The 16,970-nt window shown below is 38.7% G+C and overlaps 1 protein-coding gene and 1 pseudogene across 2 annotated transcripts; one reads left to right on the top strand and one right to left on the bottom strand.

The window, feature by feature from the left end:
- Positions 1-234: 234 nt before the first annotated feature.
- Positions 235-5,500, bottom strand: LOC306843173 (uncharacterized protein). The gene is made up of 7 exons (XM_079374473.1): positions 5,063-5,500; positions 4,769-4,893; positions 4,574-4,640; positions 2,555-2,708; positions 2,116-2,261; positions 1,902-2,012; positions 235-1,818 (listed from the first exon to the last, which is right to left on the bottom strand). Exons 1-7 carry the CDS (start codon positions 5,213-5,215, stop codon positions 1,627-1,629), a joined length of 948 nt encoding a protein of 315 aa, XP_079230599.1. The 5' UTR covers positions 5,216-5,500; the 3' UTR covers positions 235-1,626.
- A 294-nt stretch (positions 5,501-5,794) lies between these two features.
- On the top strand, positions 5,795-7,176 carry LOC306843005 (annotated as a pseudogene). Its single transcript has 3 exons — positions 5,795-5,824; positions 6,169-6,234; positions 6,310-7,176. The product of its transcript is annotated as an uncharacterized misc_RNA (transcript).
- The last annotated feature ends 9,794 nt before the right edge of the window (positions 7,177-16,970 follow it).

The following is a 16,970-nucleotide window of genomic DNA, read 5'->3' as shown; positions in this document are numbered from 1 at the left end:
CTTTGTGCAGTGGCTCAGGAGATGAGTCTTTGATACTCAAGGTATCGGTATCAGTATCGATATCGAACATTTTTGAACGATACCCAGCCCTAATCAGCAGTTATGCCAACACTTGAGCATGTTAGTAAGGTGAATGTGTTATATTTCATTATTTAGGGGAGTCTGCTGCGGACCAGTAACATTGTTTAAAACCCAGCTCTGACAGATTATAGTAATTTTTTTTTTTTTACTGTTTTCCACCCCTCTTTATATAGTGCTCTCAATCCCCCCAAACACATACATACACAAAAAGAAAAAGCCCACTGCTTTTGACTGAATAACTTTTGTAACTTTAATAAGGATTAATATACATGATTTCAGTTATACAGCGTACAATGCAGTGTTATAAATTTTTTTTTTTTACATTTGTTTACTTTTATCAGTTTCTGTATATGAAAGCTACTGTTAAACCTATAAAAGCATTATTTAATTTGTAATTTTGTTCTATAGTATATATTTGTTTGTGCTAGAAAAAATCCTTAGCTTTGAGCCATTTATATTTTGTCAGACTGCACTTTGCAGTCACTCTTTTTTCTGAACTAGAAAAATGTATACTTGATATATAAACAACAGTGCTGCAATTACTTGTTAATGTTTATTAAATGAAAATGTTTATTAAATTTATTAATGGTTATTAAATGTTTATTAAATAAACATTTAATTGTATATAATAATATGTGACCCTCTCTGTAAAATCCAGGCTAAAGTCTCAAAACCTAATTAGAGAGTTGGCCCGTCCATGAGGCCGTTTGACCGACATTAGGGATGGACGGATCGGTCCTAAAGTATCGATACTGAAGTTGTATCGAAAGGATCAATCCTCACATAAAAATATTGATTCCAAAGTGCATTTTTAACCACTAATTTTATCAAGAATAACACCTGAAGTATTTCCACTTTTGTGTGCCATATGCATCAGATGTTCAGCCAGCGGTCCGTGGGCGTGACGTCTGAGGCTGAGACTAGGGACCTACTAACATTGCCGGGGTCAGTCCAGAACGAGCGCAGTGTGAACAAAAGCCGGATCAAACGGTACGCTGTGCATTATACACGTCACATGAAATGTCACGTTTCTTTACGGGATCTTTACAGGTTGTGTTTGAGTGCATGCACAAATTACGGAAAATCACTGGCAGTGTGAATGAACCAAAATCAGACCATCCCAGGACAAATCATGGGACACATTTACCGTGTATTTTCCAGAATGGCTGTGTGAAAGAGGCTAGAGAGGGTCACATATGTCAAAAAATTTAAAGTTAATGTTGTTAATAAGAAATATTTTCACTGCAGTAACAAACTCTGAAGGCTGTCATATTGTCTTATTTGCATTTCCTTATCTTGTGTTTGTCTAATGTTGATATGTTGAATGTTAAATGGATCCAATGTTCAATGAAAATGATTTGATGATGCAGCAAAAAATAGCTAGTATATCATACTGCATGTGTTTTTAAACTTTGCTAATTTAAAACATGATCAAAACAGTAATCTATTTTAATGACAAAAGTTCAAATAAGTGAGCAATTGCAAGTGACAACTATTTGGATAGGCCAATAGTGGTTTGTTATAATCGGAATCGGTATCAGCCACTTAAACTGGTATCTGTTTATTGCCGTAAGTATCGTTAAACCTTGATAAAAGGTAATCAACTGACTTAACAGGAGGATATTTATCTGATCCATCGCAGCATGAAATGATGGCCTCATCATCAGGTTGTACGAAAAAGGCCAAAGACTGACGTGTGCTGGAGTCACCTGCAGGGGGCAGTAAAACTCTATGAACCTGAGGGCCAGAACAACAGAAAATAATTAAATAAGCATTGCCTGCACTGCACAATTAAATGAAGCGTTAGTAAAGAAACTTACGGCAGACACATAGACATCGCTGGTCCACCTTTGCATCAGGTCTGCTATGTTAATCAGAACTGTTCCAGGAATGCTGGGGGCTGAAATGAACTCACCAGCCCGGTTCAGAACCTGAAGGAGAACACACACAGTGACATGCAGGGCCAAAAATACTAGCTTAAATGATTAAAGATTAAGTGAATCTTTTCTCCTCTTGTCCTATACTGGTACTCACCTGCAGTCCACCCTCTGAGCTTTGGAAGAGCAAAGTGATACTACCATAATCAGAGTGTTCACCGCAGCGCAGCTGATTTTCCTTCACACTTGCGCTGTTCACTGGAGGGTAGTACAGAGTCCGTAGAGTCGTTGCATTCCCATCACCTTAAAACAACCCACATCATTAAGGTCTAGCAGATCTCTCTTCTATTGACTCACTGGCAGAAAGTAGTAATGATATATTCCAGTGGTTCTCAAACCTGTCTTGAAGTACCCCCAGCACTGCACGTTTTGTATGTCTTCCTATATCTGACACACCCACTTCAGGTCTTGAAGTCTCCACTAATGAGCTGATGAGTTGAATCAGGTGTGATAGATGAGGGAGACATACAAAATGTGCAGGGCTGGGGGTACTTCAAGACAGGTTTGAGAACCACTGGAATATATCATTTACTTACTTCCAATATACTTATGAGTGCTGAGAAAGACCTCTGCTTCCAGGCCCAAACCAAGAGCCATCACTCGGAGCACTCTGAGAGAGAGTTCCTTACAGCGCTGGAAAAATGATAAGTGGACATCTCGAAAATCATCAACTCCTTCTGAAGGCCAATTCTGAACACATTGACAGTGGAGTAGTGATGTAAAGTTTCCAAGCACAAATGTCAGGGTTCCTTAAAGTATTGTTATGTTAATGCTATTAAAAAAGAATACATATTAAAATACACAAAATACACAATTCTAAAGCATTTCCACAAACAGGATATATATGTATGTATGTATGTATGTATAAAAAAAAAAAAAAGGAAAGGAAGTGACGTGGCCAAGTATGGTTACCCATACTCGGAATTTGTGCTCTGCATTTAACCCATCCAAGTGCACACACAGCAGTGAACACACACCTGGAGCAGTGGGCAGCCATTTATGCTGCGGCGCCCGGGGAGCAGTTGGGGGTTTGGTGCCTTGCTCAAGGGCCTCACCTGAGTCATGGTATTGAGGGTGGAGAGAGCACTGGTTATTCAATCACCCCACCGACAATTCCTGCCGGACCTGAGACTCAAACCCACGACTTTTGGGTTACAAGTCTGACTCTCTAACCATTGACTGTGGTAATCTATATATATCTCCTTTTTGGAGGACCAAATTCACTATAATTTTACAAAGACTACTATTGTAGTGTCACAGAATGTAGTTTTATGAGCTTTTTTTGGCAAAAATGTAGTTGTTTAAACTTCAAATATGCAGTTTATTAATAAAGATAGTGCTTATTTGAAAATTTGCTTCAACATTTTTGGAAATGTGAGCTTTAGGATGTCAGCACCCGTTTAGCACTCTGATGTCTCTATAGTGCTTTAACATGAGGTATAATGACCCTATAATAACACTAGCATTCTCTATTATTTTTTTCCTATTACATGTTTTTCTTTTTGTTTAATGTAATAATAATGTGACCCTCTAACACTAGCCCTCTATCGACTTTTCATTCTTTATATATAGGCTATTATTATATTTATTATATATAAAAAACCACTTGCTCCGTGCATTAGACTAACCGGGACTTGTCACAGCACTTGTTGCTCTTTTGTAGATTTGATTGTCCTTATTTGTAAGCATCTTTGGATAAAGGGGTCTGCTAAATCAGGGTCTGTTTCAAACCTGTCCTGGAGACCCCCCTGCCTTGCACATTTTGTATGTCTCACTTATGAGCAGATGAGTTGAATCAGGTTAGATGAGGGAGAAATACAACATGTGCAGGGCAGGGGGCCTAATGCCAAACGATAAAATGTAAGTGTACTTTAAAGCATGGATGAAAAAATATCTTGGTCGTATATTTCTTAAAAATAATAATATTATCATAAAAATTATGCTACAGTGTATGCCATACAAATAAGAATATATTTCTAACCCAAGTTAAAGCGAACTTTTATGGACCCTTTTGTTTCCGTGTCGTCATAGTTGGGTTAACTTGAAGAGCAGTGAATGGGAGAGTACCACAAATATATTTTTTGCATTCCCATTTCCACAAATAGCAAAAGAAAAACTCCAAGATAGTGTTTTCACGACATTCGATAAAAGGGGAAAAAATGAGAGAGACAGGTAAGGCAGTCAGAAGACAATTTGTCAAATTTCAAATACCGTCCCTCCCAGAAACACATTAGCGTTAACTAGTATTTTTTACTTAAAAAATACAAATATGAAAAAATTTCAAGAATTTAAGATGCTGATTACCGATAAACGAGTCATCACCATCTTGTGAAAAGGGTCCATTTTGACGGTTTGTCGAGAATATCTTTTAGTTTCACTTTAGGTTTGTAGGCTATTTGATGGCAGTTTTTCTCAAATGAAATGGTGAAAAGTTCGTGAATTGACTCTCAGAACAGCTCTTAAGATGAATTTCCTGTGGACTGCCCTCATCATTGAGACGGATATGAAACAGGGAGAACAAAGTAAGAAAGAGATGAGAATAAATAGATATTTACGATATCCGCGCGTAAAGATGTTATATTAAACGCCTCCTTCAGATCACCGGGACGTCGAGGATTCAAACTGTGAAACAACAAGATATAAAACCATTAAAATCTTTAGCCTTCATTCGTGAGCCACCATACTGAATATATATATATATATATATATATATATATATATATATATATGTATAAAAGAGACTGAAGTGCCTTTCTGTCTCCACCGAAACCCAGCCGTGGTTGACATCACATGAGAAATTGCCCCTGCTAAAGGGCTTCTTCACGCTTTCTGGCAAACAGAAGAACTTCTTTGAAACACCCATGACTTTGTCCACCTAAAACAATTAAAAGAAATAGGCTACTAGTCTGCCAGCAAACAGCTAACGTTAGGGCCTAGAGAACAAGTTTATTGTTATTTCTGCAACAAGTTGTAGGGCTTCGAGAGGCGCATTACAAATAAAATGTAGGCCTAATATTATAAATAAATAAATAAAAATGACAAACCTCGTCCTGATTTATCCCCGTGTTCTTGAGATAAACAAATCCCACCTCGGTAAAGGCATTTCTCAGTTCGTAACTTAACTTGTCCACGTTACCAGTTGATACATGGGTCTTTCCCAGTTCGTATACACTAAAATCCATAACAGGTATCTCCATATTGAGTTATTTTACCTTGAGACAGCAAACGTGAAAGAATTACTTTAAAATTAATTTTGAATTCGGAAAGAAAATACTACAGGATCTTCGCTTTGTTTATCAACCGCAGCGCGTTGAGTTCGGCTAAAAAAAGTTGCGTTCGACTTGAAGCACGGCTACAGACGGTGGTCAGCGAGAGTAGCCGCTTGCAGTTAGGGGCGGAGTTGATAACGGAGTCGTCAAGTCGGACACATCGGGGCTCTCGTAGTTTGCTGCATCTACCTCAGACATGGCAGATCACGTGGCGTTTGCTTGTTTTATTGCAGACGAACTGGAAGCTATAGAAATGCCATTATTGTTGTATGAAATTGAGCACAATGAGCAACGAAAGTGAGTAAAGGTTCAATGTAATAAGTATTGTTTTTATAAACAGTTTATGTGCTTGTATAATTTTTTTTAAAAGGAACTACCTGATCTGAAATTGTTTCTAGTTTTTTTACAGTGTAATGTTTGGCTTCTGTAATCAATAAATAGCTATGATTGCTATTGGTTTAAATACAGTGAGCTACTCGTTTTCTGTTTATGCATATAGGCCTAACCATGGAGTTTTATTCCAAGTTCAACATTCCTGTAAACCCTAAATCTATCCCAGTTCAACCTAAAACAGTGAAATGACAATTTTTCTGTTATAATAATAATAATATATTTATTTTGTATAGCGCCTTTAAAAGCAGCTTTCTCAAAGCGCTTTACAGACAAGCATAACAACAAAGGAATAACACAATGTAAATACAAAAAAAGAATAAACACATACAATTAAGATCATGTAAAAGCAATCCTAAAATAAAATGTTTTAAGAAGAGATTTAAAAGACACTAATGTATTTGCTTCCCTGATGTCGACCGGGAGAGAATTCCAGAGCTTAGGAGTTATGTAGTATTTTGGTTCCAAAAATACTGAATTTTGTGGCGGAGGTTGTCCCTCTATACAGTCCCTCACAATTTCGAAGTAATTTCAGGCTTTCCAAACAACAAGTGGAGGTGCGTACTAGATAATGTAAAATTCAACTATTACAAGTGTTGGCATGTTGTCTTGATAATGTTCTACCTGTGCAGGATGTCATTACCACCCTTGGTCCTGTTTAAATGAATTTACAGAAAACCAAACTGCCACTCACACAGAGTGTTCTTGCCTGCCTTTGGACATTGGCCAATCAGGAGTCATACCGTGGTGTAGCAGACAGATTCAACATCTCAAAATCCACTATTGCCAAACATCTCCATGAGTTTTGTTGTTATGTTAATACATACATGGCCCACCACATCTCCTGGCCCATAGGCCAAAGGCTGCAGATGTCAAAGTTGAATTTTGACGCAGCAGGCTTCCCCAACACTGTATGTGCGGTGGATGGGTGTCACATTCCTATAAGGAGACCCCACTGTGATAATCCCCTAGCATACCTGAATAGGAAACAGTTCTATTCAGTCATTTTAACTGGGTTTTGTGACAGTCAGCGGCGTTTCTGTCACATCAGTGTGGGTCACCCTGGGAGTTGGCATGATGCCAGAGCATTTCGTCTAACGGAGGTTGGACAAGTTCTTGAAGAAGATCCTCATTCCCTTGTTCCACAGGGAATGCATATAATTGGAGATTCTGCCTATCCTCTCTTGCCTCAACTTATGAAGCCTTACAGAGACAATGGACACTTGACCGCTAGGCAAAGACGCTTTAATAGAAAGCTGAATGCTGCCCGTGTAGTCATTGAACATGCATTTGGCATTCTGAAGTCCAAGTTCAGGAGGCTCCAATTCCTGCAAATGCAAAGCATTTCAAATATCAGTTCTGCAGTCTCCGCTTGCTGCATTTTGCATAATGTTTGTTTAGAGCCCTGTGACCAAGATGTTGAGGTAGATGATCATTTTGATGATGAGCCACACTTCCCACAACCCACAACCTTGATGCATGCCATTATAGAGACCTGATTTGCAACAACATCTAACTTGAACAAAGAGTATTTTTCTGGACTAAAACTTTGTAATTGTTTTGTAATAAGGACATTTAATTATTTGACAAATGATACTAACTCGCATGGACTGCTTCATTGGCTAACCTTTGACAAATTCAGTTTCATTTTTTGTTTATTAAATGAGAATGATGTTTTTTCAAGACTTGGTAACTTTTCCTTTACTTTCTGAATACACAGGAAATTGGACTTCATTTGATAAGTCTGAGTGGTGAAGTGGTGTGAAAAAACATTTTATATGGATATGTCGTCATTGACAACTGTTATATAGAATTTTATAGATAAATTAGTAAAAGATGGAATTGGGTGTATGGAGTAAATTGAATGGAAATAGTAACTAGTGTTACAGTGCAGAAAGATAAATACTGAACACCAGTTTCAGTACATAATTCAATGTGGCATAACCTCATTTCTTAATCTGAAAATCTATTGACACCTCTTGAGTGGATGCTTACATGAAACAATACACAATCTGATATAAGTCTGTTGACACCTGTATCTTTGTTCTTTAAGCAGATTTTCGTTTATAACTTTAGCTTTGAAATACAATAGATTGCATGTTACAGTACCAACATGCAGTTGTTTCAGTCCAAGCTTGTAAAAGTAAACAGCTAAAATTGTGTAATTTATACTGTAATTGTAAGAGTTACTAGTTAAAGTTTAACACAGTGCAACAAAGTTAAATGGCAAGAGGTGTTAAAAGTCACTTCAAAGTGGATATTTTTGAGTCATTAGAAATAGTGTAACTTGGTGAAAAAAATAAAAATAATATATATATATATATATAACAAACACACTATGATAAAGAATGTTTTGGTAAAGATGCAAATCTAAATGGAGTTTTCATAAAGACATTTTATTGTCGTTCAAGTGGCTTTTTCAGTAACTGTACAATTTGCTCTTGTTGTCTTCCCATTTTCTTCAGCTCCTCCACAATCGTTCCCAAGCCGGTCAACATCTTTTTTTTCAAAGGATCGTCTGCGCCTCTCCTTTAGTCGCCGCCATCTCTCCAGGTCAGGCCTCACAAGGGACTCAAGCACAGCTGTCCTTCTCTCTGCATGCGCTTCGTATGTCTCAAAAAATTGTGAGGGGTGTGACGGTCTCGAGAGGCTTGTACTGGCAGAGGTCCCCGGCTGCTCGTCCACAGAAGCACCTGCTGCCTGAGCTTGAGGAAGAGAGATAGTTGGAGGCCTGTTTTGAGAAGGTGGATCTTCCAAACACAGAGGAGTGGCGCAGATTGTTCCAGGTGGTGCAGTTCCTATCCCAGAGGACCCAAATAACTCATCCATTAGCTGTAGAAAAAGCATGTCAATGTAAAATGAAAGTGACATTTTAATCTTCTAAGACATAACATGTTTCCTTATTCTGATGCTTAAAGTAATACAGTGCAGTTTTAAACTTACTGTGTAGTACTCCCAGGTTTGCTTCCCCTCCCCAGTTGCACGGCGGCGCTCCTGGGGTGGTGATGGCGCAGTGGATAAGACACATGCCTTTGGTGTGAGAGACCATGATGACCACATTATATTAAAAGTCTGTAAGATTGACATTTGATTTATTCCATAAAAAAATGATTATCTAAATAGGTTATGCGGCTTAATACTGTAAAGGGTCTGTATGAAAAAGGTCCAAAATAAACCTATGCACAAAACCTATAAACGAATTAACAAAAAAGTGATTGCAGTAAAAATAATTGTAATCTTTTAATAAACATGATTTACGAGATTTTTTTGAAAGTCCGTATATGAGCATTAGTGGGACTGAAGTTGTCAGAATAAACCCGAAATACACGTCGTTGTTGTCATGTGGTGAATTTGGCCAATCGTGAAACAGCTGTGTCGTCATCAGCGCTCCCGCAGTCGCTCTGGAGAAATTAGGCTTGTTTGAGATGCGCCTTGCCTCGCCTGTAATTTAGTCGAGAGTAGGCGGCTGCAGAGAGGGGAGGAGTGAAAAAAGTGCAGGCATGCCGGACACTTCCTGAATCTCGTTGTGTCAGCAATGGAAGAGATCGCGTTCGCGTTCTTTATCGCACTTTGTGGATGCCTTTTATAATCAAAGCCATAATGAGAAATGAGGAGCACACAGATGCTGCACTAAATTTACACTGTTATCCCTAATTATGGGTTAAACATTTCAGAGTGGGATTTGGCACAGCTGATTAACCTAATTATGTGTATCCTACTTAAGGGACAGTTTACCCCCCCAAAAAAATCTTTAGGTGAACTATCCCTTTTTTACATGAAACATATTCCATATAAATATATTACACAATTGTTTGTCACCTTAATGTAAATTTGAATTTCATGTTTAATGATTAGGAAAAGTGTGTACAGCAAATTATTATTCAAAATTAATATGAAACAAAAACATTCTAAATTAAGAAATTAGCATGCATGTGTGGGCTTTGTTTACTGCACTCCTGAAATAAGACATACCCAGATAAAGATCTCAGATAAAAACACACAAACATGAGGCCTAATTGCAAAACCGTCACATTAGATGTAGCCTATGCATGCATGTATTGATGGATTGACTAATTTATTTAATGGAATAATGTTGTACAAAAATGTAAATGTACAAAATTAACACCAGCATACAATACATAAAGAGAAAATTACAACAAACAGGACTTCAAACCAAGAAAATAAAAATAAAAGGGTAAATAAATAAAGCACATGTCCTAATTACTAATAAATTACTATAGAAAAAGTAAATAGTATTAGGCTATAGGTAATGGACTTCTTAGGATTAAGGGAAAAAAATATCAGATGACATTCGCAGCCAATGAGCATTAAGCTGTGTCGTCAGCAAGTCGTTTCCCATGATGCTTTTGATCAGCGCAGTTGGTGGAGAGCAACTGCGCTCGACTGCAGAATCCGACACGTGCGCCTTGCGGTCGCGAGAGATTTTTGACATACGTCAGCATGACATCAGAGCAAGGCGGACCGCCCTCGGACACATTTCTAACCGGCATGCATCTCGCGCTGATCACCTGTGATCGGTTCCATAGACATAAAGAGGCTGCAGCGGGATTGGCCAGACTATTTTTATTATTGTTATTTTAAATTTACTTAAGCGCGAACAAAACGAAGAGCCTCATCCAAGTGCAGCTCCTATCTCTTTGAATGGGGAAACATCAAATTCTCCAAAACTGTTAACTAATCTTACGATTAAATTTCATATTTGAAATCACCAATGAAATCGGACAACAACTGTGTCATAAATGTTGTTTCTTTTGCTAAAATAGCATTATAAAAAGCGTTATAAAAACTTTTCAGACTAATAATAATAATAATTTGTTACATTTATATAGCGCTTTTCTAGGCACTCAAAGCGCTTTACATAGTAAGGGGGGTATCTCCTCGTCCACCACCAGTGTGCAGCATCCACCTGGATGATGCGACGGCAGCCATAGTGCGCCAGAACGCCCACCACACACCAGCTTATTGGTGGAGAGGAGACAGAGTGATGAAGCCAATCAGTAGATATGGGGATGGTTAGGAGGCCATGATGGTCAGAGGCCAATGGGCAAATTTGGCCAGGATGCCGGGGTTACACCCCTACTCTTTTTCGAAGGACATCCTGGGATTTTTTATGACCACAGAGAGTCACTATACAAGTGACATGTCTTGGGTATTCTATAGTCTTTGGACTATGGCAACGAAGCCAGCCAGAGCCCGCCAGAATGGGCGGGGCCATCTGGCTATATAAGCAGGCATTTCGCCATAGGGTATCAGGTAAATTCGACTGAAGCGACGACACTATGGCACGGCAAGGAACGCAGTACTCGTTCCTGTATCTCAGGGAACTGAGGTTACATTAGTAACCGAGTATGTTCCTTTTCAATACTACACTTGTACTGCGTCGCTAGACGCATATGGGGAACCAATACAATCACGCCGTGCCATGAAAGAGGAATGACTGGCATGAACTGGCCTTGAGCAATTAAGGCTCAGAGGGACCAAGTATAAGCAGGGTGAGCCACATAGGAGGCAAGAGGAATCACAGAGGTCAGCCCAGCCTCGGATAATCATTCCAAATAATTCTGTACAGCCTCAGCACTTCTGAAAGGGCCAAGAGCATACAAGGAATATACTCACCCTAAGCGGGCACGTGCCCCTTTAAGCAGATAGGCTCCGAGCCTGAAAGGCCGGAATGTCCAAGTTATAGAACCTGGCGAATGTGGACGCCGAGGCTCAGCCGGCTGCCACACAAATGGCTGCCATGGACACACCGCTAGACCATGCCCAAGACAAGGCCACACCCTGAGTGGAATGGGCTCTAACTCCTATGGGGCTTTGCAGGCCCAGGGAGGAGTATGCTAGTGCAATAGCGTCAACTAACCATCAAGAAATTCTCTGCTTTGTGTCCGGGACCCTTGGTGCATCTGCCAAAGCATAAAAAGAGTTGTTCCGACCAGCGCCAGGGCACCTCCGTCGGGGGGTGCATTTAAATTTCTTGGGGGGGTACAAATCACGTTGTGTGTTGGGGAGTGGGGGGTGCAATCTGTGATCGCGTGCAGTTGCTGGCGCTCGCTAAAGCGTGCAATCGCTTTCTTGTGTGCGCTGTTTTATCGGTACTATCGCTTTCAGAGTCGATCGCGTTCAGCAAGGAGGGGAAGGATGGAAAGTGGGGGTTACTGGTTCCGACTGCCTGAACGGGGAGGAGCGCTCAATCTAAATTCTCAGTGCCCTCATTATCAGTCCCAGGCATTTTAAGTGGCTGAGAAGGAAGGATCTGTGAGATAGTAGCTCGTCCTCCCACTGGACCAGAATGAGCCAGTTGTCGAGGTAATTAGAATGGGGATTCCCATCTGTCTCAGCAGGGAAAGAGCCGCATCTATGCACTTAGTAAAGTGCGAAGAGTTAGGGACAGTCCAAAGGGAAGGATCATGTATTGATAAGCCACTCCTTCGATGCCGAATCTCAAGATTCGCAGCTTCAAATCTCGTAGATCAGCAAAGAGAGTATCGTCATCGCTGAAGGAGAATTAATCTGAGTTCCTATGGCGAAATGCCTGCTTATATAGCCAAATGGCCCCAGCGGGCTCTGGCGGGCTTAGTTGCCATAGTTCTTTTTTAATTAATTTCACGAGCCAATGGCTGTGCAGTTACACTGCTTTTTCGACTGCTTTTACACTGCAGTTACAAAGGCTTCCGTCATCTGAGAAAAAGGAGTTTTCCCCATATGCATCTAGCGACGCAGTTAAAATGCAGTTTAAATGTTGTTCATAATGCCTTGCTCAAGGGCGACTGAGGTTGTGAGAGGTTCATTTCAAAACTAGGGTTGTGAGAAATATGCGTATCATGTACGTGAAAACTGCGTATAGCACGACAACAAATTTCATATCATACAGTATGCGCGTGAAAACTGCGTATTATATGCACGCCAAACACGTGTGTATCATATGCACGCCAAAGTCATGGTCTATTGTTTATGTGTGTTTATGTGATTTGGATATGTTTATGCTATCTTCTTGTGTTTTTTAGCTTGTGATTGTGAAGCACTTTGGGCAACGTGAGTTGTATTAAACTGTTATATAAACAAACAAACAAACAAGTCAATTTATGTTTTTATTTGGCATACTATTTATACCATTTTCATGAGACCTGGCTCAGCTGAAATTACATTTATTACAAGATGATTAGTTAAAACAATTCACCTGCAGACTATTTTTCCAGTCATGTATTTGGTCACTGAAAATTAAAAAAAAAATGTGTAAAAATCTCACCGCCTCTCGTTCTCATGAACCCAGACTCGTGTTGTCTAGTCTCTTGAGTTAAGTGTAGGCGTTAATTATAATCAAACAAAAAAAGACGAGAAAATCACTGCCTGCTCTTGAAAGAATTGCATTTGTAGCTTTTATAAGAATTTATAACCACCTTACTCCACCCCTCTTAACAACATAAGGGCAGATCCCTTCAGCGCAGCTGATGATGCTTTGAAGTAATGCTTGAGTGGTCAAGAATATTCCACTGTACAAACCCGTTCCTTTGACTCCTCTGTTCTTATTTTTTATTTTTTGTTAGCCTTATACCCTTTACCCTAACTGTGGTGGAGCTAAGACGCGAGGAAAGGAAGTGAGGAAAGGAAACGAAACAAGGATGCACAAATAAGAATTGAGAAGCACCCAGTATCTCAGAAATCACTTTTAATCAGCTTAATCAGTCACTTCCTTAATCCGTTATGTCCATTATGTTTCAAATTTGATCAAACTAGTCGATCATGTTCTAATAAAGTGCAGAGGTTGAGACAGAAAGACATAATTCTTAGAATTATAGCAGTAGGCTACAGCATTCATTGAAAAAAATCTGTTAAATAAAGATACAAGTGTTTGTGGGATCAATTTTAAATGTGTTTAACGTTAATGCTTAATATCAGTGTTTTTTAAATGTGTTAGGCTATTTAATTTTTGATTTACGCTTATTCTTTTTCGCTCGAAGTGTTCAACATACTGTTAATATTTCTAAAAGATTCAGGATTAATAAACTATTTAAAGTGTCATGAAACCCTAAAACACATTTTTTTGACAAAAGTAAGAGGTTATAGAGGAGTTATCTCAGGAGTTCCATTGAGTATGTCAATGGAAGATGTTAAACATGAGATCCAGGGAAGCAAAGTAGTTGAGGCTATACGGTTAAAAGCTAAATGAGATGGATTATTAAAAGAAACGTTATCTGTGGTAGTGCAATTTGAGAGAATCCGTCCCAAAGTACAAATGGGATATATGAATTACAGAGTGAGAGAGTACATCCCTAAACCTCTCAGATGCTACAAATGCCAAAGAATGGGGCATATGGCACAGCAGTACAAAGGAAAGCTAAGGTGTGCTAGATGTGGGGCTCAGCATGAGTATGGTAATTGTGAAAAGGACGCAAAGGTTAAATGCTGTAACTGTGGAGGAGAGCACAGTGCAGCGTTTGGAGGATGTGAAGTGCAGAGAGAAGCCAGAGAAGTCCAGAAGGTTAGGTTTTTGAATAAAGTATCATATGCAGAAGCATTAAAGAAAGTAAGAGAAATAGGATCAATTGACAAAAACTCCAGTGGAATGGTCCAAAGAAACATAACATCAGTAAATCAGACGCAAATCCAGAATGCAGGTCATATGCAGAATGGTTGTGAGCACAAATGTAAAGTTGATGATCATACTTTAGTAGTGAAGGAAGTGAACTTTGCGGCTTCATTTGTCACACTATCAATGTTGCAACACAGTTAAAAAAGAAATGTGACATAATTAAGGCTGTTGTAGAGGCAGCAGGAAAATTCCTTGACATGAGAAACATTAAAGCAGATCAGATACATGCAATGTTGACAGAAGCTGGAAATGGAGGAAATACACAAACTGAGGATTAGGGTGCTAATTATGGTACTACATATACTATAGTGGAATGCCAGAGGCCTTATAGCTAACGGTCAAGAATTTAAAAAGTATATTCATGAATTAGATGTTGTTCCTGATGTAGTATGTGTACAAGAAACCTGGTTATGAGCCAAACTAGATTTTGTGATCCCAGGGTTTAATTTTATAAGGCATGATAGACCTAACAATCATAATGGTGAAGGGTGTATTACCTTTCTCAAGGAGGGGTTGGAATATAGGGAGGTTCCTTGCCCAGAAGATATAGAGTGTGTAATAGTTGAGATGTATAGTTCAAGAAAAGAGGGAAATATTAAGTTGATTAATTTTTATAATCCTTGCAAAAAATTAGATATTAATCAATTAAATAAAGTTGCGGGGATTGTATACAGGAAAGAAATATGGTGTGGAGATTTCAATGCACATAACAGCTTATGGGGTAACAATTACACTGATAATATCGGGAACATAATAGAAGAAATGATGGAAGAAAGATCATTGGAGTGCATTAATAATGGACAGGGTACAAGAATTGATGTGAATAGATGTGACGAGTTGGGAGTGAGAACGTGTTGGTTTGGATCTCACGTTGGTATCAGATAACTTGGTAAATACATGTGATTGGTATATTAAGAGTAATACTACTTTAGGAAGTGACCACTTTCCAATTCTTACTATAGTTAATACAAACATATGCATTCAAGAAGGAATAATTAACAGATGGTGTTTTGAGAAAGCTGACTGGGAAAATTATAGAACATGTTGTTATAGATACAATTAATAGATTACAGTATAGAGCATTACATGTATGCATTGGAGCTATTAAGTCTACTCCCATTAACGCATAGAAACAGGTGAGTTACCCCTGAAGTTAAGAAGAGAAAAACTTGCTCTAGCATATTGGATATGATTGAAAGTAAGTGGGAAGTAGAATATTGGATATGATTGAAAGTAAGTGGGAAGGAAAACCCTACAAAGGAGACAATAGAGGATTGTTGGGAGTGTTCCAGGTTTCAGGGGCATGGGTTTGGATGGAACGGGGAAAAGAAAGTAAGGGAATATGGAATGGAAGACTTAGATTTCACTACCTTCACCCCAGTTAGTAACATTCCACCATGTTTTTTTTCCAGAGGCAAAGACTGATTTTAGTATCATGGAAAAGAAAAAGAATGGAGGATGGAGGAAGTGGGAGTTAAAACAAGCATTTACTTAAGAAACAGTTATTATAATTATCTCAACATTTTTACTGATGGATCCAAGAACAAACAGGAATATGTGGGAATTGGAATACATATCCCATAATTTAAAATTAATATTTCCAAAAGACTGTCTGATCAGTTATCTGTATATATGGCGGAAATTGTGGCAGTCATCATTGCATTACAGTGGGTTGAAGAGGTCAGACCTGATAGGGTGATACTATGCACAGACTCCTTAGAAAAAGCATAGTCAATGACATCTGTTAGAGAAGACTTATTAATAGAACTTTATCATAGTTTGTTAAGATTACATAGGAGTGGTAAAGATGTTCAGTTTTGTTGGGTGCCAGCACATGAGGGAGTGAAAGGGAACGAAAGTGCAGACAAATTAGCAAAAGAGGCATTGGAAAAAGAAATATCAGTTTCAATCCCACTTGGAAAAGGTGAGGGAAAAGCAGTAGTTAATAAGAAAGGTATAGTAATATGGCAGAAATGGTGGGAGGAAGACAAGAAAGGAAGGGGATATTATAAAATACAAAAGCCTGTTAGCATTAAAAATTATAGAGAAAGGAACAGACGAGAATAAATTTTAATGACAAGAATGAGAGTGGGTCACACAGGACTGAATAGCAGTTGGGACCTAGTTGGGAACATGAGAAGAGGGAATGTAATAGTTATGGATGGAGAGTGGGGATATTAGTAAGAGAAATGAGACTGGAAGAGGTAGGATATGCTCCAGTAATTCCTTTATCGCCAACGCCAAATGTGGGTTATGCCCCAACCAAAAGATGACCTTAGCTTATTAGAAAGAAGACAAAAGGAAGGATCATACGAGACAGAGGTATATGATGTAAGGGAATATATGGGTATCATGGTATGGAGAATATATACACATTTACACAGATGCTTCAAAAGATCCAAAAACAGGTCGTGTGGGCTCTGCTTTCATAATACCAAAGTTAAAAGTGAATAAGAGCAGTAGAATATCAGATTGTTTATCAGTGTTTACTGGAGAGTTGTTTGCAATAATTATGGCAATAAGGTGGATTAGTGAAGTTAAAGTACCCAAGATAGTAATATGTTCAGATTCAAGTTCAGCTCTAATAAGTTTGAATGAACAGAAGTCAAAAACAAGACAAGGTATAATAATAGAGATTATTCAAGAATTACAGTCACTTAAGCACCTCAGTATAAAAGTTCA

The sequence above is a fragment of the Barbus barbus genome, assembly GCF_936440315.1.
Source record: "Barbus barbus genome assembly, chromosome: 23".
Taxonomy (NCBI): domain Eukaryota; kingdom Metazoa; phylum Chordata; class Actinopteri; order Cypriniformes; family Cyprinidae; genus Barbus; species Barbus barbus.
The sequence above is the reverse complement of the archived record's forward strand: the minus strand, read 5'-3'. Positions and strand labels throughout refer to the sequence as shown.